At 38.9% G+C, this 25,674-nt stretch overlaps 1 protein-coding gene across 1 annotated transcript in view; it reads left to right on the plus strand.

The window, feature by feature from the left end:
• The window catches only part of KIAA2012 (KIAA2012 ortholog), a 145,306-nt gene that overhangs the window by 47,119 nt on the left and 72,513 nt on the right, over positions 1–25,674 (plus strand). Inside the window, 4 exon segments of the mRNA XM_044669403.1 lie at positions 2,890–2,932; positions 3,297–3,452; positions 5,371–5,499; positions 18,648–18,719. Of these exon segments, the coding sequence (XP_044525338.1) occupies positions 2,890–2,932; positions 3,297–3,452; positions 5,371–5,499; positions 18,648–18,719 (400 nt within the window).

A 25,674-nucleotide genomic window follows, 5' to 3' on the forward strand; every position in this document is an offset into this window, starting at 1 on the left:
GGTCCTAGGTTCAAATCTGGCCTCAGACACTTCCCAGCTCTGTGACCCTGGGCAAGTCACTTGACCCCCATTGCCTACCCTTACCACTCTTCTGCCTTGGAGCCAATACACAGTATTGACTCCAAGATGGAAGGTAAGGATTTAAAAAAAAGAAAGAGAAAGAAAGAGAGAGAGAGAGAAGGAAGGAGAGAGGAAAGGATAGAGGAAAGAAAGAAGGAAGGAGAGATAAAGAAAGAAAAGGAGGAAGAGAGAGGAGGGAAGAGACAGAGACAGAGAGAAAGAGCTTAGAATCTTGAGGATGGCCATAAGAATATATCTCTTTAAGACTAAGAGGAACCTTATTGTAAGGAAATTATCTAGCTATGGAAAGGTAGTAAGGATAATTGTATGTATTTGAAGAAATAAGAATTTTTTTCTATTCCATGTTCTTTCTTATGACTACCCTGACAGGCAAATTAGGAAGCTTGCCAGTCTATCCCATTTCATGGACTCTGAACTAGTTTTTTAACCGCTATTGTCAATCTGGTATAGGGGAATATACTCTCCCTGAGCTGAGAGTTGGATGACCTTAGTTCTCACCCCAGCTTTGCCACTAATTGGCTTTGAAACAGTGACTTCTTCTCATCTCTGGGCTTCCATATCCTCCGCTCTGAAGGGAAGGAGTTGGACTAGAGGACTTCTGGGATATACCTGGGCTCTAACAGGTTATGACATATGTATAGTGAGTCTAAGCTCCATCCTTGTTAAAGATCAAGAAAACCAGTGAGAGGCATCCTCCTAGGAGGAAGATACATCCTCAATCTGAGAACCAAAAATAGTCAGTGACAGAGAGACCCACCTGGTTTCTTTTTCATTTTACTCTGCCTTCACTTTTTAGGATCTTGTATACTGAATCCAGATCCAGGATTAATAGAGAAAGAAGACATTTTCCAAATCTATCTTTGACACATGCCTCTGAGCCTCAGCCACCCTTGAGTATGCATCTCTCAAGGGATGCAGGTAGTAACTCACCATTGATTCCAAGTGCCTTCTCCCTCTCTCCATTGTATTTTAGGCAACTTGATCTGGATGAAAGGAAGACAAGAAAAACAGATTCTTCCTCAGGAGGGCACCTAGAGGAGAGGACAGTTTAATTAGATCAAATTAGCTTTATCTAATTTTGTTTCTAGCCTATCACAGAATAATAGAGGATTGAACACTGGACTCTGGAGTTGAGAAGACCTGTTTGACCCAGGGCAATCCACTGTAAAATGAAGGGGTTGGGCTCAATGACCTCACAACCCCTAAATCTATGATCTTATAATCATCCTTCTACTAATTGTCTTGTTATACATTAAGGGTCATCTACATCTAAGAACGTTTCATAGGATCATAGGTCATGATTTGGCCAGAAGGTTCCTTGGCCGAGGTTGACTGAGGTTTCTTCCAGCCTTAAGTCAAATAAGTTCAACACACAGTGAAATTCTATTCTGAATCCATTTCTCAACAAAAAGAAAGACCTGGTTTCCGGGGCAGAAATGTTGGGAACTTTGTGGTGTTGTGACTACTCCACCTTAGAATTTGTGGTGGAGAAGGAGAAGAAAGACAGGCACTGTCTGACACACAACTTGGGATTGGGGAGAAATTTCAAGGGGTTCAGAAAAAAAAGGATAGGATGGATTCTATTGACTGACCTTATACTAGGGAAGTCTCCTCAGGAAGAATGGAAAGCTCCCAACAAAATTATGAAGACACAAAAAAGTAATTCCAATGAAGAGGAAAAGCAAAAGTTGTCTAAAGAGACTGACATGGATACACTGGGAATTCACCAACCAATTTAGGCTTCTTAAAGATTTGTACAGAATGTGGAAGCGAGGGCAAGTAATTGAGGAGTCATAAGAGCATTGAACAGTCCTCTAAAAAAAGGAATCAGTAATGATGACTAACATTTACAAAGCACTTTAAGATTTACAAAATGCTATACTCATTAGCTTAGTGGATCTTCACAAGAGCTATGTGAATCAGGTACATTTATTCCCATTTTACGTATGAGAAAACTTAGGCCAATTTGCTCTAAGTCACACAGCTAAGGAAATGTCTAAGCAGGATTCAGTTCTTCCGGATTGCAGGGTTAGTGTTTATTCTCTGAGTGATCTATTTGCTCACAATCAAAATTATTAAAGCTCAGAATAAGCTGAAGCTAGGGAGAAAAATTAAGAACAACCAGGGGTTGTTTTAGCTATATTGAGAGAAAGAGAAAGATTAAAGAAGATATCGAGGTGTTGCTTGGGGTAGATGGATGATGAGCAAGAGAAGAGAGAAGACTTTGGAGTAACATGTCTTCAAGAATTTGAAGAGCTCTCACTTGAAAGAGGAGCATCTAGGTGGCACAGTGGATAGAGCTCCAGACTTTGAGTCAGTGACACCTGGGTTCAGATTTAGCACACTTACTAGCCATATGACCCTGGGTATGTCACTTAACCCCTGTTTGTCTCAGTTTCCTCATCTATACAATGAAAATAACAATAATAATAGCACTTACCTCTCAGGGTTATTGGGAGGATCAAAGGAAGTAATATTTGTAAAGTGCTTGACACAATGCCTGGCACATAGAAGGCATTATAGAAATGTTAGCTGTTATGAGATTTATCTAACTTGGCCCAAGAGTGATTGGTGGGATTTCCTAAGAGGCAGTTTTGTGTTTAATGTAAGGAAAAATCTTACTAATGATGAAACTTATACCCAAGTGAAATAGACTGTCTCATGCATAACTTGCTCCTCAATGGAGATCTTTAAGCAAAGGCTGAATGACTATTTCTTTAATATATGGCAGAGAAGGCCCTTGTTTAGATTTGAATTGCACTAGATGGTTCATCTGAGGACCCTCTGAAGTTCTGGATTTGGGTCCAGTGGACTCTCTGTTCAAATCCTTGTCCTGGCGCTTACAGCCAGTGTGAGTGTTCTAAATCAGTTAACCTCTCTGGGCTTCAGGTACTCCTCCAGGAAAGGAGGGGATTACACTAAATAATCTCTGGAGTCTCTTGTAGTTCTAATTTTATGCTTTTCCCATGAGTTGTGGATAAAGTCCTTAGCTATTCCCCAAAGGAAAGACACATGGTCTTCCCAACTATATCTCATCCAACCATATAAAGCACTTGTCTACTTCTCCCTTTGTAAGACCAAGGGAAACAGACTTAGGAATGGTTGGAGATAATCCACATTGGTCACCAATAGCCATCCGGCATATTCTTTCATTTCCTAAATCTTACTAACAAATATATTATTTTCCTCATTTTTTCTCTCTTTTCTTTTTCAAGATAATGCTTTTTCTCACCTGGAAGCAATTCCTCATAAAAGAAAGAATTCAAGGAAAAAAAGCCACAAGATTCAGAAGAAAACATCTAATGCCAGAAGTCCCAAAGACTTTTTAGGGGATGAAATCAACCAGGGAGACATCCCAAAAGCAATCAAAGGTAGCCAACCATCCCTCTCTTGCCTGATGCGTGCTTGTGATTTCATAGGGATCCAAAAGAGTATATCTAGGCAGAGTCATGAGGTCTCTGCTGGACACTAGACTGAAAAAGAAAATCAGCATCAACTTTGGGAATGTCAGCGGGGTTAGCAATCACCCCGCAGCTTCATTCCTAAAGAGTCAGTACATGTTTGAGGGTTTCACTGCACCAACATGCACTTCCAAGCCATTTGGGTTTTCCTCATCTCTGGCAAGGGCGATGTGATGACATAGCCTCATTGCACTAATGGAGAAGGCATTAGCTACCCTGTTTACCCAGCACATACCACCCAGAGCTACCATGTACCTGTTGGGTGAAAGTGAGCCCAGTAAACACGGTGAACGATGGAGTGATCCTTAAAGAAGTCAGAGATTTCCCACAGCTATATTTGAACTCGGTTTTAAGAATTTCAGAATGTGGGAGTCATTCTTACAGAAAAAGTGTGGCCCCAGAACACTACTCATCAATGATGCTAGGTGATACTAGTTAGCTTTGTTTAATGGTCATTTGTAGACTTTTTGCCTGATTGGAAAAATGAATGCCTTCATTTTGCCTTTTATAGAATAAAGCTGAAGTCAAAGCCGAGTCTCTTGAAAAGGAAGTTAATGTCCCTTAGAAGCCACCAGAGCCATCCTAGCTTACCTAATAACAGGTGGTAGCTTCCTAGTTTCTCCCTCAGTGGTCACATCATAAAATTGGCTTGAGCCAAAGAATATCATCTGGCTCATAGTGTAACAAAATGATTCTTCTTGATGATGATGATGACGACGATATGGATGATGATGATGATGATGATGATGATGATGATGATGATGATATGGAAGAAATTTGGGGTGCCCCTGAAGATACCTATACTAGCACCAAGGCCATTCTATAGAAAAGCAACATGGAATAGTAGAACAAATGCTAGAATTGGGATCAGGAAAAACTTGGGTTTAAATATCACCTTAACATGTCCTATCCAGATGACCATAAGGAAGCCACAGCCTCCCCGAACCTCATTTTCCTCATCTATAAAAGAGAGCAATAATACCTGTGATGCCCATTTGACAAAATTGTTCCAAAGATCAGATTATAGTCATTTATGAACCTGAGGGTATTTTTTGTGTTAATTATTCATTATTGAGCTAATTAGATCATGTGCCTATCCCACCTATCCCTTATTTATACAGGTAAAAATTAGGTTAATGAAAGTCAAAGGCAGTCTGAAAGAGAAAAGAAAATGAGGAGATATGATAAAAGGGCAGTGTGCAGCCGGTGGGGGCTGTTTGTAGGAAGGGAAAGAGGGGGCACTGTTGCTAGGCAGCCAGTCCCAATCTTGCCGACATTTGCCTTGGTGATAGTCAGGAGATTTTTATAGGAATGCTTCCAAGATCCTTTTTTTAAAAACACTGGTTGGTAAAGCTACTTCCTTCTCCTTCTACCCAATAGCACCCTGAGTCATATAGGCAGCATCTCCCCCAAAACCCATGTCTTGAAGTCATCACCTTGATTGGCAGTTGGAACTTGTCAGCATCTGAAAACAAATGTATGTGTATAACTGCCTTCGGGGCTACACAACATGTTTTTTATTTTGTTTTGTTTTGTTTTTGTGAATGGGATAGTCTCTTGACCTTTCACTCCCTCAGGTGTTTCTAGTCCTGCTAATTCAGGGATTCTTTACCGGAGATCTATGAACTTGGTTGTTCTTTCTAAAAATATTTTGATAACTATTTCAAAAATAATTTATCCCCTTTGTGATCCTATGTATTTTATTTTATCCACTTAAAAACATTATTCTGAGAAGGGGGGGCCCATAAGTTTCTTTAGACTACCAAAGGGGCCCATGACACAAAAAATGGCTGAGCCCCTGGGCTGATCCCTCTTGTTTATTTTCCAGGAAGTTCTCTGGACCCAGAACCTGGAAACATGCTGATGGGGCCTGCTGGAGACACTGCTTGCCAGGCCCTCTTGTGTTCTGTCCAAAGCATGAACCTCCCTTTTCAGCCTGACTTTGCATCAGGTGAAGGTAAGCTGATATACTCCAGGTCAGTCTCTTTTTCAAAGGGAAAATTTTTGCCTGTAGCTCCTAAAACTTCCCAGCGATAGAGAGACATCATTAAAATCAGACCAAAGTCAGCAGTTTTTCCCCCTCTCGCTGACACAGTGCTGCTTCTGTAGTTCAGTACAATAAGCTAATGTTTGCATAACAAGTTTACTCACGCTGGAGAATCTTGGGAGAGAAGTTCCAGGCCTGGGCCTCACTTGAAGGAGGAGGGGGAGGAGGTCTCATGTACATGGTTGATTCCTTGATGAGAATGATAACGCCCCTTTGGTATTTGCCCAAACTAAACACTGCCCTTCTTTTCTTTCCAGCCAGCCTCTAGAATCAGAGGTGGCTAATTGGTAAGCGGGTCAGGTATTCATGTTATGTGCGTCGGTTCACCAGTGTGAATCATCTGGCTCCTGACAGATATGCAAAGCAATTTCCAAAAACCCTTCTGGCATGTTAGCTTGTTGGGAAAGAGGATAGCTGATTTTGGGGTTAGAGCCATTTTGCAAAACAGTATGCAAAAAAAAATGAGGGCAGACAATAGAGAGTGTCAAATGCTCGATAAATATTGTGATGTGTTTGCATAAATATGGCCATCATGAGTGGTGATGATGGAGGGAAAGAATGTAGTGATCCGAGGGATTCATGAACGTAATGGCATTTCAGGTGATGGGAGTTGGGGGAGTCAGACCCTGGAGCAAGCTCTTTGTCTAGCTTGGGTAAAAGAGAGCAAATCACTTCTCTCTGGACCTTCATCTCCCCGTCCATAGAATTAGAGTTAGATTAGATGATCTTTAAAGTTCCTTCCAATAAATAAAGTTCCTTCCAGCTCAAACATCCTATAATTTTCTAACATGGTAGATCACATGTTGGTAAAAGATAAAAATAGCCACCTTGGGTTCATGGGGTTCCAGGGGTTCGCAGTGATTGTTTTCCTTTGAATGACATTTTGTTTAAAAGTTCAATTTTAGATTCTTTCCAGTTCTTCTCTGAATGAATATGGTCTGAAAATATCTACTGAATCTTATTCTACTTGGGTTAAACCATAGAGTGACAACAAAAGCTGCTTTGCCTTATCCTTCTTCTACTGGTTTCATTGAACACTCTAATTAAACAGGTGTTATCCATTATCAGTTGGTATAAAAGCTGGAAAGCAAATGTGATTCTATTAACCTGATGTATCCGTTGTAAGTAACATAGTAGTTTAGGAAATTAAAGGCAAAATTATTCTAGCCCAATCATCCTTTGTGGTGATGGGGAAAGGGGAAAAGGCAAAGCTGGAACCACTCCATGAGTTTAAGCAACACTACAAATGGCAGCACAGAGTGTTCAGAGAAGAACCTTGTGATGATTCCCAGAATACAATGACTTGTCCATTGTAAATCATGGTATAGGAAGAAGTTAACATAGTGGGCAAAAAAATTTTAAAATTAAAAAATATCTCACCTGGCTAAGGTGATGAGCAAACTTGGACTTGATGTCAGGAAAAATTTCCTAACAAGTAGAGCTCCCCAAAAGTGGAATGAGCTGCCTTAAGAGTTAGTAGGTTCCCCTTTTCTGGTAGTCTTCAGCCAAAGGTCGAATGACTACATGGTAGGTATGTTGTAATGGGGATGCTTTTTTTCTTAAGGGGAAGGAAAAGGAATAGACATTATCTAGTGTTTCAAAATTCCTCATTTTATTCTCACAGCAACCTTGAAAAGTAAAATCCCCATTTTTATAGTTGAGTTGAGGAAACTGAAGTAAACAAAAGTGAAACAACTTGCCCAGAGTCACATTAGAGTCAAAGGGCAGATCTGACCTCAATTCTTTCTGACTCCAGACCCAACATTCTGTGCCATTTTGCTGCTTAAGGTATAGGTAACTCTACATAGCTATTATAGTCTTCCATCTCTAAAATTCTATGTGATTCTCCTTGCTTGATTTATAGTAAACTTGCAGTCCACTAAAATCCCCGAGTCTTTTCCACATGAAGTATCTATTTGTCTGCCCTTATTGCCCCACCTTGTATTTGTACTGGTGATCTTTTCAAAATCAGATAAAGAATCTTTCATGTATCCCTATTAAATTTCATTTCATTAAAATTGGCCCATCATTCTACCCTGGCAAGAATTTTTATGTCTAGATTCTATCATCTAATGTGTTAACTATCTCTTCTAGCTTCATACTATTTACGAATTAGAAAAGTATTTTTATTGTTCAATCGTTTCAATCATGTCCAACTCTTCATGGGGTTTTCTTGGCAAAGATACTGGAGTGGAATGCCATTTCCTTCCCCAGCTCATTTTGTTGTTGCTGCTGCTGCTGTTTAGTTGTTTTCAATCACCTCCAATTCTTTGTGACCCTATTTGGGATTTTCTTGGCAGAAATACCAGAGTAGTTTGCCATTTCTTTCTCCAGCTCATTTTATAGATGAGTAAACTGAGGAAAATAGGCTTCAGTGACTTGCCCAGGGTCACATAGCTAGTAAATGTCTGAGGCTCAATTTGAACTCGGGAAATGAGTCTTCCTGACTTCAAGCCCAGTACTCTACCAATATGCCACCTAGCTGCCCATAAAAAAGTACACCATTTACTATTTTATCTCTAAGTCACTGATAAAAACTATTTAAAAAAACAAAGTAAGAAAATCCTCTAATATACTCCATTACAAATTTCTCTGAGGCTTATGATTGATCAGAAGATCACAGATTTTGATTTAGGAAACAATAGTGGATGCTGAGTCCAACCCTGTCGTTTTCCGTTAATGGCATGCTGTTATCCATGATTTTTTACAGTTCATTCTAAATGACTCCATAATTGTACCTTCATTTTCAGTACCCTGAGATATAGTTTATCTAAGAATGGTGACTTAAATTCATTGAGGACAACCTTCTCTTCGTTAATCCTGGGTTTCAACTCCCTCTTAAGCATTTCCTGTTCTCCATGTTGATCATTCAAGCTGGAGTTTTGATTTCATGTGAACTAAATTCCCAATTTTCTTTACAATTTCCATTGGTAATTTGTTCCTAGTCTAAATTTCTGACTTTTCCCTCCTTGAATGCTTCTTGCTTTCTGATAGTTTCATTATTTCGTTTTTCTGATGTATCATTTTCTCAGGGCATTGAATTAGAGGATTTGAATGAATGACCTCAGAATGTTCCAGCTGACCCTAATTGCCTTTGACTAGTAGAACAAGAAAATGCTCAGTTGATTAGCTTTTTCCTTTTTTCCCCCTATTTTGCCACTTAAAATATCATTTTGGTTGGGAATATGCTTAGCCTCCCATCTGCCTCACTTCCCTTACTACTCTGGATTCTCATGGATAGAAGGTCTTTTATTAGTGGGACTGTTGGCAAAATATAGCTTTTCCTCAGGAGCTGCTCTTTGAACAGCTATTCTTCCTTCCTAATGCCTTTACCTAGGGATTTTATATGGAGTCATTTCTGTGTGCCAATGTAACCCACTCAAAATGTGCCATTCATTCTGAGAACCTCTTCAAAATATAGTTCCTCAATCCTGGATAATAATAACAATAATAGCTAAATTTATATAGTGCTTTGTAGTTTGAGATGCACTTTACATTTATTATCTCATTTTGATTTTCACAACAACCTTTTATTCACATTCTATTTTTATTTCACAATCTATTATTATTATTATTATTATTACCATTTAATTGATAAAGAAACTGAGGCAGAGAGAAATTTAATGACTTGCCCAGGATAGTACAGCTAGTAAGTATTTGAAATAGGGTATGAGTTCAGGTCTTTCTGACCCAAAGTTTAGCACATCTCTATTATATCAATGTATCTTTCTAGTCTTAGAGGGGGAAATGATAGGGAGAGCAAAGCAGAGATCCCTGAGAACACGTTGATGTGTCTCCCAGCTCCCCAGTTGTTTCTAGCCAATTATTATTCACAAGGACTGACATCAACAGATACCACCAAGACTAGTAGAATTCAGGTCAGATATTTTAGGGGAAAAGACATTATGGCATAGTGAAAGACCTGAGTTCAAATCCTATTTCTGATACTCATTAATTGTGTGACCCTGAGCTAAACATTCATTCTCTGTGTGTCTCAGCAACTTCTTCGAGCTAATTATTGAAATCACAGACAAATTATCCAAGAGCTCCCTATGATAACAGACCCTTTTCAGATCAGTTAGTCTTGTGTTGAATAACAAGGACACTTAACTCTTGTAATAGAGCTTGTGGGATGTTGCATTAGGCTTAGCACTGTAAATGGGAACAACCTGGACCTCTCAGATGTGCAATCAATCCCCAAATATCTGAGAGGTCTTGGAAGCATCATAAAGTTTATTTGGGGATAGCATGAGACTGAAGTAAGGGATCTTTTCTTTCAAATACATGAAACTTAATATGGTCAGCATGGCCCAGATTGGAGGGGTCCCAAGAAGAGTCTTCATTTCAGAGAGGGATACTTCATTTTAAGGAGCATCCCCAATAGTTTCTAGAAATTAAATACAACATAGACAGTCCTCCTCTACCCCATTAATTTGCTATTTCCATAGCATCTGAATTTGAGGGGTTTAGAGAGATTAGAGTCTGCCAGACATCAATTTTTTTTAATTAAGAAAAGAGGGGGCAGTTAGGTGGCTCAGTGGATTGAAAGCCACGCCTACAGACAAGAGGAGGAAGGTCCTGGTTTCAAATATGACCTTAGGTACTTCCTAGCTGTGTGACCCTGAGCAAGTCACTTAACTCCCATTGCCTAGCTTTTATCACTCTTCTGCCTTAGAACCAATATCCAGTAGTGTTCTAAGATGGACGGTAGAAGAAAAAATAATGAAATATTTAAATTCTACCTCATCTATATCTATATCTAATATATTAATATACATATACTTCATTGTCTTTGGATTTCTTTCTCTCTTAGTTCCACTTCTCCCAATCCCTGGTCATTCAAAAGCCCATCTTAAATCCTATTTCTGCCAAGAAACCCACCTCAGCCCACAATGTTTCCCTACAAATTCCTTATTTCTCCAGCATTTACTCTCTCATTGTATAAGTTTGTCATTGATATTAAAATGTATAAAGAATGCTTATTGTCCAGACTCTGATAGGCAACTATATGAACAAGCCACTGAATCAGTTTATCAGTATGTATATTTTGAAAAAGTATTGTAAACGGACACTAAACTGGGCCTTGAAATGAAGAAAAGGAAGAAACAGGATGAAGTACATTTGAGAAACTATGCAGTGTTCTGCATAGGATGCCAAACTTTTCAACATTTTGTTTAGTTTTGGTGAACTGAGTTTTTTTCCTCATTTTTATCCTTCATTATACTGCATGGATCTTCAATAGAAAACAAAGCAATGGAGATATTGAAAAATATAAGTTCTATAAAAACAAAAGCTGTCAATACAATTGTCTTTTTAAAAAGACAATGCAAAAAAGAGAGAGAAATTATGCAGGATTTTCAGTGACCCTAAGCCTCTCCCAAAACAAAAAACCTGTTGAGATGACTTTTAACTAGATCATTGTGAATCATGGAACGCCACAATCTCTGAAAAATCAAAATGTAGGTCATACAAAGGGCAATGGAAAGATGTACGATGGGCTGCAGTATATTATCACTGACAAATTGCACATGGGAGGGGTGAAAAGATATCCTCAAAGAGCCATAAGACCAGAAAAAGAGATGGCCAATCACATAGCGAGAACAAGGATAAGAGATGAATAGCCTTTGTGTCATTTTAGTATCCTGACAATGCTAAGAGATGTTGAGGAAGACCCCCATCACATTGGGTGGTCCCATTGTGAAGGATTTATAGAATGACATGGACAAAAGTTGCACAGATGAGAAGATTCAAATGGGTCATGATCTAAAGTTCTAAACCATTGGAAAGAGCCTCCATCTCTATCTCTGGGATTACAGAATCATGAAGGGAGTGAAATAACAAAATATATTTTATCTCTCCAATTAGAATGCAAACTTATTGAGGGAAGGGCCCATATCTTATACATCTTTGTACTTTATGTCACCTAGCACTATGTCTTGCACCTAAGAGACATGCTTTAATGGACCCATGTCTTCCATGTTGGATGAATTCCCTCCAACAGTACAGACTACAACTCATCCCATCTATACCTTCTCATCACCTGTGATTTTGAATGTGCTCTCCCATAAATCCTCTATAGAGACTCTACTCAATATGTTGGGGGGCTTCTTCTGGGTCTATTTAATTTATATTTCTCAAGTGCCAATGATGGACTGGAGTTACCCATCTGCTCTCCTACACTTTATATCCAATCATAAACTTCCTCAATCATAATCTTCTATGCCACTCATCACATATAAATCAAAATTGACATTATTCCAGGGCCTGGTTAAGTCTATCATGCATCTCTCCATTATTCTTTCAATGACTCACAAATCTGATTTTTCAGCTTCACAGTTTTCCATGATTTGTAGCCATCTAGCCTTACTGACAGAATATTGGCATTAAAAGGATGTGTGTTTGTCTCAGGGAACAGCTTAGGACTGTTGAAAGCACTGCACAATTTCCCAAATGTAATCCAGCTCGCTCTGTTTCTTTATTCATCTCTGGCCCCAGTTCATTGTCCATCTGCAGTTTATCCAAGATATATTTACTGCGAGACTCACTCAGTGGGCTGCCTATCTAACTGCATTCATAGAATGCAGGAATAATGACATTCTTCAGCCATTAATGTTTACTGTGTATATCACTAGGCATGAATCCTTTGGGAGATCATGGAACTCACTGAGGAGGTCCCATAATATTCTGGTGGGGGACAAGGGAAATGCAGTCAGCAGAAGGTCTTAGGAATCCCTCAAAACACATTTGCTGTTCCCATGATTTCATCAATATAAAGAATTCTCTCTACCAAACAAATCAATAAGTCATTTGTAACTTCACAGAATTTTGGAGATCAAGGAAACTCGGTGTAACTCATACTGTTAGGAATCATCATCATAATATAGGTGGCAAGTGATTACCCAGTCTTTGGCTGAAGACTTCCCATGATGGGGAGGCCACTGCTTCACTACTTTTAGAAGGCTCTAATAGGTAAGGATGTTTCTCCTAATATCGCCTCTTTGCAACATCTACCCAATGCTCCTAATTCTGTCCACTAAGGCCAGACAGAGGAAGTCTAATGCTTCTTCCCACATCTGAACATATGATAAGTGTGGTAGAAAAGAAAAAGGATTTGGAGTCAGAGGTCCTAGGTCCGCATCCCCCTTCCACTACTTACTCCCTATAGGACTTTAATCAATTCAGTAAACTCTGGGCCAGAGTGTTTCTTCATTTATAAAATGAGAGTACAGGACTAGATGGCTTTGAAGGTCCCCTCTAACTCTCAATCTATAATTCTGTGAATGTAGCTATCATGTTCCTCTTAAGTCTAGGCTAGATACCCCCAATTCCTTAGAAAGCCCTTCATCATCCTGTTTGCCCTGCTTGGTATGCTCTCTAGCTTAACATTGTCCTTCCTGAATTATAACTCCTATGAAGAGTTGACCATAGTACTGAGAAATTATCTGCCTATAGTCACAGAGCAAATGTGTATTTTTGAGGCTAGATACTAGATTTGAACCCAAGTTTTTCCAATTTCTTACTGTCTTTAACCATAAAATGAGACTCCCTATCTCCCAGGCTTATTGGGAAGCCTCCATGAAGTAACAGCTGTGAAAGCACTTTCTAGAGTCAAAAGCATGGAAGAAATGTAAAGGAGTATCATTATTAATTGATAATCCTCAGCTCTGCATGGGAGAAAGAGGCAGCTAGGTGGCTCAGGGGATAGAGTACTTTTCCTAGAGTCAGGGAGACTTTAGTTCAAATCTGACCTTAGATACTTAACTAGCTGTGTGACTCTAGCCAAGTCACTTAGCTTTTTTTGCCTCAGTTTCCTTATGTGTCAAATGACCTAGAAAAAGAAATGGCAAACCACTCTAGTATCTTTGCCAAGAAAATCCCAAATAGGGTTAAGAAGAGTCACAACGGAAACAACTAAGCAACAGCAAACATGGGAGAAGGCATAGTTACCCATCACCCTTTGGAGGCAGGGGTTCAGGGGCACTCAGAGAGGATCCATAGGTCTGGCACTGATAGCAAACGTTTGTAGGGTATCTAGGCATTTTAGTCCTTTTTGGGGAAGCCAATCAACTTTGCCATGCTTCCTGAGCCAGAAATCCTCTATTCTGATGACTTTACCATCTCCTTTTTCCCTCCCAGTTGAGAGGATTCATTTGATATTATTTCCCCAAGTATCCAGTCACTTTTAATTGGGACAAGATAGCAATTAAAGACGTCAAAGAGACAGACTTTGCTCAGCAACTTGCACAGGGACCACAGATCCATTCTTTACGTGGCAGACACAGCTGGTCTCTGCCGAGCCAAATCCCCCCAAGTACCAGCAAAAAAACAACACATACACACACATCCCAAGTGTCACATTCTCCTCCAATTGCCATTAATACACTGTGGCTGTTTTCTGGCTTGTAGGCTCCAAGGGAAGTGGTTGAACTTCCACACAGTCGACTATGGCAAATAAGTTTGAAAGGAAAGCCCGATAGTGGATTTCTTGGAAGATGTGAGGCAAAGGGCACAACTGGAAGCCGTGAATTGTTTGTGTAACCCTCCAACAGCCTCTGCCCTCAACACATACTGAGCTTTCCCTTTCATGATTGTTTTAGCCTCTTTTTTCCCTTTCAACCAGGATCACTCAATTCTTTGAGGGAAAATTAACATTCATTATGCAATTTATCTCTCCCCTTTTAATCCAGAATGTCAGTCTCCAAGGTCCACGCTCAATAATTAATGTCTGTTCTCATTTTCCATCCTCAAGAGCATCTATTCTTGAACTGTAGGGTCAACAATTAACACTAATTATGGCTTTTTCTCTCTACAGTGCTGGTTCCCAGAATCCCAAGTTACCCTGTTTATCCCAAGTTATCTGGATGCATGTATATACATGTGGGTCTGCTGGTAGTTAGGATCATTAAGTAATACTCTTTTTTTCTAGCCCCACCACAGTTAACAAATCAATCAAACTTGAACATTTTTTGGCTGGCCTGTTCACTAGTGTATTTATTATTGATACCGGAACAACAAAGGAATGAATATTTGTAAACAAATTTGGCTGGACGATTCAAGATTGAACATAGATCATCGTATTTAGAGATAGAAGGGACCTTAGAATCTCATTTATCCTCGTTTCTGATTTACATGTGGGGCAGCTCGGTGGTACAGTGCCAGACCTGAAGTCATGAAGATTCGCTTTTGTGAATTCAAATCTGGCCTCAGATACTTCCTAGGTGTGTGACCCTGGGCAAGTCACTTAACTCTGTTTGCCTCAGTTTCCTCATCTGTAAAATGTGCTAGAAAAGGAAATGTCAAACCACTATAATATCTTTGCCCCAAAATAAACCCAAATGGGGTCACAAAGAGTTGGATATGACTGATCAACAATATAATTATTAACAAGTCTTATTCCTCTCCCAGGTCTCCCTTCCAACTCCACACAATCACCATCACCACCAACTCCACACAACCACCATCACCACTCCTTCAGGACAGAAAGCATCTTTTAAAAAAATAGCCCTTATTTTCTGTCTTAGTAACAACTTTAAGACAGAAAGGCAAAAAGATTAGGTTATAGGGGTTACACAACTAGGAAGTGTCGGAGATGTTATTTGAACCCAAGTCCTCCCAATTCCAGGCCTGCTTCTCTAGCCATAGTACCACCAAGCTGCCCCAGAAACCATTTTTTCCCAGCCTTTTAACACCCTCAGTGCTTCAAATATTTGTTGGTTTGGGCTTTTTGTTTTTGTTTTTTTTGCATTTGCACTGATGATTTCTTTAGCATAACAAACTCCCATTAAGGAAACTCACGCTAATTCAGATTAGCAAATGTTCTGTCATTTACAGCCTTTAAGGGTTAAATGACCTGTCCAGGGGCATACACAACATATATCAGAGGTAGAACCTGAACCCATGTCTTCCCAACTTAAGCATTCTAACCATAGTACCATGCTGCCTTTCAGTAATTAATAAGTAATTTCAGGATTTCAGGATTAATAAATAGTTGTTGAATTAATTCTTTGTATTGAAATCTTTCAAGGAAGAAAACCTTAAAGATCATTTAGTTCAACCCCTTCATTTTACATAGAAGAAACCAAAGTTCAAAGAACTTATAGTAAATAACTCACCTTAAGACACCCAGGTAGTCAGTAGCAAAGAAAGGATTCTGAACTCAGGTCCTCTAACTTCAGATCCCATCTTCTCTCCATACACCACACGGATTCCTAGGGGTTGCACCAGACACCTTCTAAAGTCCTTTCCAACTCTGACTCATATCTTCTCTCACTTTCCCCATCCCAAGCCATTTTGGTAGATTTCTTTTAAGAAAGAACCAAATCAGAAACTACCACACCAATGCAACTACCAACAATTTGGAAATAGGTCTTGATCAAGGACACATGACAAAACTAGTGGAAATGTGCATCGGCCATGGGTGGGGGGATTGCGGGGGGTGAAGGGGAAAGTAGGAGCATGAATCATGTAACTATGTTAAAAATGAATATTAATAAATGTTTAAATTTTTAAAAAAAGTAAAATCAAATCTTTCTGGGTAAAAAAAAAGCTGTGAATTGCAAACTTTAAAGAAGCAAGGGGAATAAATTTTAATCTTCACTCATTTAAGAATAACTATATTTTAAAAATTTCTACAGGATTTCTTTTCACTTTTCTATTACAATTTTTAGTACACTATCTGCTATATAATAGGCACTTAATAAAGACTTGTTGGCCTAAAAAAAAAAAGAGCCAAATCAAAAAAAGAAAGAAAGAACCAAATCATCTCTTTTCATCCAAGGATCCACTCAATGAACTCTTTACTACTCCTTTCTCAATCAGTGAACAAGTACAGGTCCTATTTTTAAGGAGTTCATACTCTGTTAGTAGAAATATGTACATATATATACATGTATGCACATATCCTCCAATATATACATATACATTAATATATATCTTCCAAGATATAATACACACACATACACATATATATAAACATATAGACGTATGCCCATACAGGACACTCCATCACTCAGATCTGTGGTCTTGACATCAAATCATCTTTAATTTTTAAAACATCTGGCTTGAGTGGTGTCCATTTTGTCTGAAAATGACAACTATAGGAAGGAGAATAACTCTCATCCAAGATGTCTAGAACAAGAGGGGTGCTTATGAAAAAAAAAGCTGGCTGTCTTTTTCCCTAGAATTGGACAGCCAGTATAATTTTCCAACTCCCTCATGACTCTGCTTTTCCAATGCTAGTATTTGGACTGCAACTGGAGACTGTGGACGCCACATGCTTGTCTATCATCCACAAGGCGACTGCTGCTGCTCCTATTGCTGCCTCATGCAACATCTGCTATTCAAATTTGTGTTATCTACTCAGATTTTAGGTCAGGAATTAACTGTTTAGTGCTCTTCTCCTAATGAAAGTTTTTGCCTCCCCATTTTTATATTCCTAATATTTTTTTAGTTGCCCCTTTCTAATTGGTGACCTAGAAGAGGTTATTCTCCATGACAGCATCTGCAAGTTTTCCAAATGATCTGATTTATTTCTGAACTTATAAATCAGTACTTTTGTTCATAACTATGACCCCTTCCCTTAAATTTTTACAATTAATTTTTTGCCAATTAACAAGCATGTATCTTTTCTTCCTCCAACTTCTCTGCTCTAATCATAAAAAGAAAAAAAGAAAAACTAAACCCTTGTAACGACAAGCTCCCACACTGACCATTTCCAAAAATCTATATCTCATTTGGCATATTTGATCTCTCACCTCTCTGTCAAGAGGTGGGTAGCATTCACAGACTTTTGGAATCATGGTTGGTTTTTGCATAAGTCTGAGTTCTTTAGTCTTTCAAAGACACTCATTTTTACAATATCGTTGTTCCCTTGGTTTTACTCACTTCATTCTGAGATAGTTCATACAAGTCTGCCCAGATTTCTCTGAGCCATCCCTTCTATCATTTTTAAAATTTTTTATTAATAAAATTTACTTCCCAGGATCTCAGCCCCTTCATCCCTTCCCCATACCACAAACAATATGATCCAGCAAACAGATATGTATATGTAGGTTATGACTTATATTTCTACTTCTCAGTTTATTCTTTGAAGGTGAACATTCACAAATTATACATCAAATATTAAATCTATAACTGTATATAATGTTCTTTTGGTTCTACTCATTTCACTCTTCATTATTGCGTGTAGTTCTTTCCAAGTTTTTTTTTTTAATTAATCGGCTCCTCATTTCTTACTGCACTATAGGATTCCATCACAATTATATGCCACAATGTGTTTAGCCTTTCTTCAACATCCCCTCAGTTTCTGGTTCTTTGCCACCACAAAGAAAGCTGCCATAAATATTTTGGAAGATATAGGTTCTTTTCCTTTTCCCCTGATCTCCTTGGGAAACACCCAGCGGTATTGCTAAGGTCTAAGGGTTATATACAAGTTTTATAGCTTTCTGAGCATAATTCCAAATTGCTCTCCAAACTGGATGGATGAGTTCACAGTTCCACCAACAGCTATTGTTAACCCCACTTTTCCACACCCCTTCCAACATTTGTCATTTTGTCCTTTTGTCATTTAGCCAATTCCGATGGGTGTGAGATGATACCTCAGAAGTGTGTTGATTTGCATTTCCCTAATCAGTAATGATTTAGAGCATTTTTTTCATGTACCTATATATGTTAATCATCTCCAAATATTACCAGTGTTCCATTATATTCATATATTAATGTTTATTACTAATAACTAATAAATAATTGTTCAGCCATTCTCCCTTCTTTATGAGTGCATGACAATTTTTTCAAAAGTATATTAAGATTGGGGGCAGCTGGGTAGCTCAGTGGACTGAGAGCCAGGCCTGGAGATGGGAGGTCCTAGGTTCAAATCTGGCCTCAGACACTTCCCAGCTGTGTGACCCTGGGAAAGTCCCTTCACCCCCATTGCCTAGCCCTTACCACTCTTCTGCCTTGGAGCCAAAACACAATATTGACTCCAAGACGGAAGGTAAGGGTTTAAAAAAAAAGTTTATTAAGATTATGATTTAATACCTCCTCCCCTATTTTCTTTCTAGTATTTCCTGCATTGGTAGATTCAACTACCAATCTTGTTGAAGAGTGGCCAAGTGATCAGCATGGCAGGAAAGGTAAGGTTACCCCCAAAAAAACCCTACCCAAGTGTTATTTGAAAGCTGTTTAATATCTGAGGACTTTTTAAATAATTAATATTTATAATATAATTTATATTTTATTTAATTTTCAATTAATAAACATTTTTCCCTTTTACCTCACCTTCATTGGAAAAAAAGAAAAAGAAACCATTTGAAACAAATACATATAGACAAGTAAAACAAATTCTTGCATGGCCCGTGTCCAAAAATGTATGCACCAAATCTCATTCATCCATCCTCCTTTCTTTCAGGAAGTGGATACTAGAATGCTTCACCATCAGTCCTCCACAATCATGGTTGGTTATTGCATTGATCATTCTCTAGTAGACAGAGAAAGGGCGTCTCCCATTGTGTAGAGAGCTCTGGCTGAGGGTTCAGAATCTCCCTATACCTCAACTCATGAGGCTGCCTCAAAAACAGGACAAATCCTTTTCCAGATCAATTTTCAGCCACCCATAATCAGGCAAAACAAACAACCCCCCACACACACAAAGCAAAGCTGCAACCAGAGACCTAAGACTCAAGCTTCTCTAGCTAAGTCTCTGCTCTAGAATCCGAATAAAAGCAATTCACCATGCTGATGGTATACAGAAGGACATCCCTTCCCCATCCATCATGGGAAATCCCAGAGTCATATGATGTCAACTGGAAAATAGAAGGAAGAGGAGAGAGAGAAGGTCATTCTTTTTAAAAGTACATTAAAAACAGAGGTTCTGGGTTTAAATCTGGCCTCAGATACTTCCTAGCTATATGTCCCTGAGCAAGTCACTTAGCCCCCATTGCCTAGCTGTTGGCGCTCTTCTGCCTTAGAACCAATACACAGAATTGCTTCTAAGATGGAAGGTAAAGGTTAAAAAAAAAAAAGGACACTGAGTCAGCAGCTCTTTCTGCTTAGCAGCCAATATGGTGATTTTGTCTTCATCTCAAAGCACTGAGCTCCATATACCCTTAGAGGCTGTACACCCTTATAGGTGCTACATGGTATGCAATCCCAGATATATAGAAATACACCATTGTTGGTTTTTATTTTATTATGATCATAATAGCTGATGTCACCTTCTAGATTTACTCTTCAAGCAATCCAGTTGTCTTCCTCAAGGATGGACTCATTCTTCTCCTTCCTTTTTCCCCTCTTCTTTTACAATTTTCCGTGCTTCTATAAGTTTTTATTTTATGTGAATCTTGTGTTCTACAATTCCTCATTTGACAATAAATTTATGCTCTTGGGCCTCATAACTAACCAAACTGAAAAATTCAATGGGTCCAGTTCACAAAATCCAGGGAGAAGACTGTGTCCAAGGAGCATAGCCCACAGGATGTTTGAGATCCTTTAAGCTCACACTGCCCCCTACATTTGTGAAATCTCTGAATCATTCCAACTGACTAGGCTACCATGTGTGCTGATCCACTCTCAGTCCCTCTTGACAATTCTACCCAAGCTAACACCACTGGTCTCTGCTTCTCTAATCAAATCAGTTTGATTGGAAGGTTTTTCCTGTGTTTTATGTTCTGTTACTCCCCCAACTCAAGTTTAAAACTCCATTAATAAGCTCGCCTTCTTCCAATTTGAGCTTGGTAATGGGCCATTTACATTTGAATGTCACCATAAAAAAATAATTTATTAACTTTTGAGAGAAGCTCTTGTTCCCAAGACATAACCAACCCTTGAGACTGGGCTTGCTATAGTCTAAGAAAACATAAGTTGAGTAAAAAGATGTTTTATTCCAATTTGGAAGAAAAAAATTATTTCCCTCAGATTTACTAGACATTGCCATATTTAAATTCAGGCTGACTGATCTCTTCTAGATGGTCCCTTTGGGATCCTTTGATAGAATTCCCTATGGCATGAATCAGGCCCTGAGATTCCTTTCAGGTCTAAGAACTATTTACATAGAGCCCCTCTTCTCCTCTCCCTGTCAAAGAAGTTTCCAAGTGAAAATGCCTGGTGTAGGCAGGATCTTAAATCTTGTCCCAAAAATTTGATAATGACTAGTATATAAAATGGCTATCTTGAGTCTTAGTCTCCTGGGCTAAACAAGGAGAGACTTGAGATTTATTGTCACGGGACAAACACTCTATAGGTCACTGGCTTCTCAAGTCACAGCATATAAAATAAAGTATTTTTAGAAGACTTCCTCTTGAGGAAAGCCCAAAGAGGCTATGCAGAAGGGTGAGGGTTGTCCTTCCTTTTATGGTTAACTTTTCACGAGAAAGAACTTTTAAAAAAATTATCTGCATTTGTATTTTTCCTTTTTTTCCCCTCAATTTATAATAAAAGAAACCAAAGATGGAAAATCTCTTAAAAAAATAAAACAGAAGACTTGAGTGATAGTTGAATTTACCAGAGTAATATAAAAAAAATATCAGCAACAACAAAAACAGAGGCCAGGATATATTGAGCATTTTAAATCAGAGACTGTTTCCCCTGATTTGATTCTTTATTTATTTATTTGTTAAGTATTTTTCCATGGTTACATGATTTGTGTTGTCTCCCTCCTCTCTTCCCTCCCTGCTCCCAGAGCTGACAAGCAATCCCACTGGATTATACATGTCTTGTTACTCAAAATCTATTTCCATATTATTCATTTTTTGTAATAGAGTAATCTTCTAAAACCCAAACCCCAAATCCTATATCCATATAAACAAGTGATAGGATTTGGTTCTATTATTAAGAGCTGTTGAGAAGCCCAGTGTTTGAGAGAGAAAGAGGAGGGGGCCCCAGAAACCTCTAGCCCCTGGCCTTGGGGCAGTTTGTTCTCCCATGGATTCTCCTGCTTCTCACCTGGTAAATCTTGGGGACCTTGAGCTTTGGAAATTGGTTGGCCTTGAACCCTCGCTAAGCATTTCTGTGAAAGCTTGTGGCTGTGGCCCCATCTTCCTTGCCACCCACTGTTATAACTTTGGAGCCTGCCTGTCTGAGCTTTCTTTCCCAGGCCCTGACAAAGATCTGAGAAGGAGTCAGATATCTTAACCCACCTGATAAGTAGACCCCTTGGTGCTCCATCTCCATATTGACACACCGATTGAGGTTGGGGGGGAGAGGGGGTGGACAGGGGACTCTTCCCATCCTGGGAAGAAAGAAAACATAAAAGAAGAGGGAAAAAATATTCAGAATGAAATTTGATTAAGCTTCCTTTATAGAAACCAAGCTTGGGAATTAAGCACATTTGGTGAAGTATTTGGATTATAGGACATTTCAGTGTCTCCGTCTTCTGAACTACTAATCTCTTCTTCTATCCTGCTTTTCAAGTTTTGAGTGTTTGATGAAGGATTCCATGCTCTGGAAAAAGAAGAAAAGGGAGGTTTGGGATGAGAATCTAATAAGGGTCATCACTGAAGCTGACAGATTATCAAGCAAGAATGCTATCTCTGAGCTAAAAGCCTGCGGTCCGATTAATGCCTGGGAGTCTGCCTCCGTAAGGCGAGATGGTGGGCAGCCAGTTCCAGAACGGGTTCCCTTTTTATCTCTTGAGCAATAGGCAATGCTTCTCCTATTTTTAGGCATAACTTCATGTCATCCAGTTCCTAATCTGAGAGCGTACACATCAACCCCGATACCTCACCAAAGTGATGGACTCTGCCCCAGTGAGTGGGCAAATTTAGTTCAGTTCTTTGTCCTTGATAATAGTGTTAGAGATTGCCCTGCTGCTCAGAGAGGATGTTTGACCAGTCCATTGCTTTATCTCTAAGGAATGTGCTTTCAGTTAAGAGTCTCTCCTCTCTGACAACTTAGACCTTTAGTGAACTCCCAGGGTCACGTTGCCAAAAGATGTTGAAGTCCTGAGTGATTTTTCAGCCTTGTGTCTAAAATGTGTTTACGTTTCTTGAACCCTGGGGTGATGGAATCCTTCTGCTTGTGTTAACAAGCATTTCTCCTATGTATTAGAATTCATAAGTTTCATGTCAGGGCTATCAATGAGGCCTTCCAAGCTCCGGAGAAGGGATGCAAGTCTGCAGGCTGAATCTGTCTGAAGAATGAATTCTTGCCAAGCAGCTGTTGTATGGCAAGATGAAGTAGGGTAACTACAAAGTAGGGCAGAAAGAGAAATAGTTTCAAGATGTACCGAAGCCCATTTTCAAGCAGTCTGTGGTTGGTGGGCCTCAGTTTTTCTCATCTGTGAAATGAAGGAGGTTGGACTAGATAAAATTTGAGGTCCCTTCCAGCTCTAAATAGATGATCCCGTCATCCTATGATCTCATAATATGGACAGCTGGGAGACAACAGAAATGACAGATCAGACCATGAACAAGGAGTGGGGAAATCATTCTGAATTAAAGGCTTCAGGTCAACTAAAATTCCAGGTTACGGTGACCCAAACAATGAAAGGCCCTCTGAAGAACCATTAGATTGGAACTTAAAAGGAGAATATTCACAAGTACAAAGTGTAGGAAAAACCATAGATGGATGTTGCTCTTTTTAGCCACTTGGGGAGACACATATCATAATCACCGGCAGTAACATCATCAGAGATGAAGGAGTGAGATGAAAGAAGGAAAGAAAGAAAGAAAAAGAGAAAGAAAGAGAAAGGAAGGAAGGAAGGAAGGAAGGAAGGAAGGAAGGAAGGAAGGGAAAGAAAGATTTAAATATAAATGGATAGATAGATGGAAAGAAAGAAAAAGAAATAGAGACAGGTAGTTATAAAATAGGTAGACATCTAGGAAATAGATGATAGATAGGTAGATAGATAGATAGATAGATAGATAGATAGATAGATAGATAGATAGATAGATAGAGTGGTCTTACGTGATGTAAGCCAAGAGCATCTCCCTAGTTGTATCTCCTTCTAGATACAACTAGGACAGCTAGGTGGCACAATGGATAGAATGCTGGCTCTGGAATTAGGAAGATTCATAATCCTGAGTTCAAATCAAGTCTTTGACATTTACTAGCTGTGTGACCCTGGGGAAGTCACTAAAACCTGTTTGCCCCAGTTTTCTCATCTGTAAAATGAGCTGGATATGAAAATAGCAAACCTTTCTAGTATCTTTGCCAAGAAAGTCCCAAATGGGATCACAAAGAGTTAGATACAATTGAAAACAACTGAACAACAACAAAATCTGCTTCTCGAGCAAATTAATAACTCCTTATCTATTGATCCAGATATTTTTCTCTGTACAAAATCCATTGTTTTAAGAGAAAAAGAAAATTAACAATATCCCAGGACCTTCCTCTTATCCACATCCCCAACAGCACCCTCTGCTATTCTTCAGGGAGCCCTTCCACCAATCACCAATGTAGACTACAGTTCAACCGGCATTGAATTAAGCACTTATGTTGAACACTGTGGTAGGTGTTGGGAATATATGTGTGTATATGTGTGTGTGTATGTATATATATTATACATATATTATATATATTACACTTATATATTATATATACATATATATTACACTTATACATATATATTCAAAATAAAACAATCCTATACCTTGGTACACAGACTTGAGAGTTGCTGGAACCCCTTGCCCTCCTCAAAAATCAACCTTCAGGGAATATCTTCTCCTGAATGGTTCACACACATCTCAAATTCAAAATGTTCAGTTGAAACTCATTGTCTTTCCCCACCCAAATTCTTCCCTCTTCCAAGTTTCTATACTTCTGTTTAAGGTTCCACTGTTCTTCCAGTCACCCAAGTTTTTAATCCGAATCATCTTTGACTTAGACCTCTTCCTCACCTCATCCATATCCAATCAGTTGTCTGATCTTATTGATGTTATCTCATAGTAGGAACAATTGGGCTAGCTTCTCCTTAAAGGGAAATTGTTCCCAAGATTTAATTGGTCCAGCTGATTGGGATGACTTTTTGGTCTCCTCAGGCTTGTCAGAATTCGCAGTGCCATTCAAGTTAACATACCTTGGAACAGCTATGTGGCTCAGTGGATTGAGAGCCAGCATGGAATATTCTGGGTTCAAATCTGATCTCAGACACATCCTATCTGTGTGACCCTGGGCAAATCATTTAACACCCATTGCCTGGCCCTTTCCACTCCTCTGCCTTGGAACCAATATACAGTATTGATTCTAAGATGGAATGTAAGTGTTTAAAAAAAAAAGTTAACATACCTTTCTGATCAAGGACTGCCAGATAGGTAACAATGATGAGCTGTGCCCTACTGAATAAGTGCTAAGAAAAACATTTTTTCTTATTAAATTTTGAGTTCAAAATTCTCTCCCTCCCTATCTCCTTCCCTTCCCTACCCACTGAGATGGCAAACAAAATATCAAGTATACATGTGAAATAATGCAAAGAGTGTTTCCATATTATCCATATTGCAAAAAAAAAGAAACTAAGGAAATTATACTTCAATTTGCAATCATAGTTCATCAGTTCTCTCTCTAGAAGTGGATAGCATTTTTTCATCATGAGTCCTTCAGAAAAGTCTTTCATAGTTAATCATCATTACATTACTGTTATTGTGCACAATGATCTCCCATTCTTCTCACTTCACTTTGCATCAGTTCATCAGTCTTGCCACTTTTTTCTGAAATCACTCCCTGCTTATCATTTCTTATAGCACAAATCCATCATAACCATATGGCAAAACTTGTTCAACCATTCCCCAATTGATGAACATCCCTTCAATTTCCAGTTCTTTTCCACCACAAAAAGAGGTGCTATAAATATTTTTGTATATATAGATCCTTTTCCTTTTTTCTTTGATCTCTTTGGGGTACAACCTAGTAGTGGCATTGCTGGATCAAAGGGGATGCACAGTTTTATAGCCCTTTAGACACAGTTCCAAATGTCCTCCAGAATGATTAAACCAGTTCACAATTCCACCAACAGATTATTGGTGTACCTATTTCCCCTCATTATTTCCAGCATTTGTCATTTCTAATAGGTGTAAAGTGTTGCCTCAGAGTTGTTTTAATTTGAATTTTTCTAATCAGTAATGATTTGGAGCATTTTGTATATGACTATAGAGAGTT

The sequence above is a fragment of the Gracilinanus agilis genome, chromosome 3, assembly GCF_016433145.1.
Source record: "Gracilinanus agilis isolate LMUSP501 chromosome 3, AgileGrace, whole genome shotgun sequence".
NCBI lineage: Eukaryota > Metazoa > Chordata > Mammalia > Didelphimorphia > Didelphidae > Gracilinanus > Gracilinanus agilis.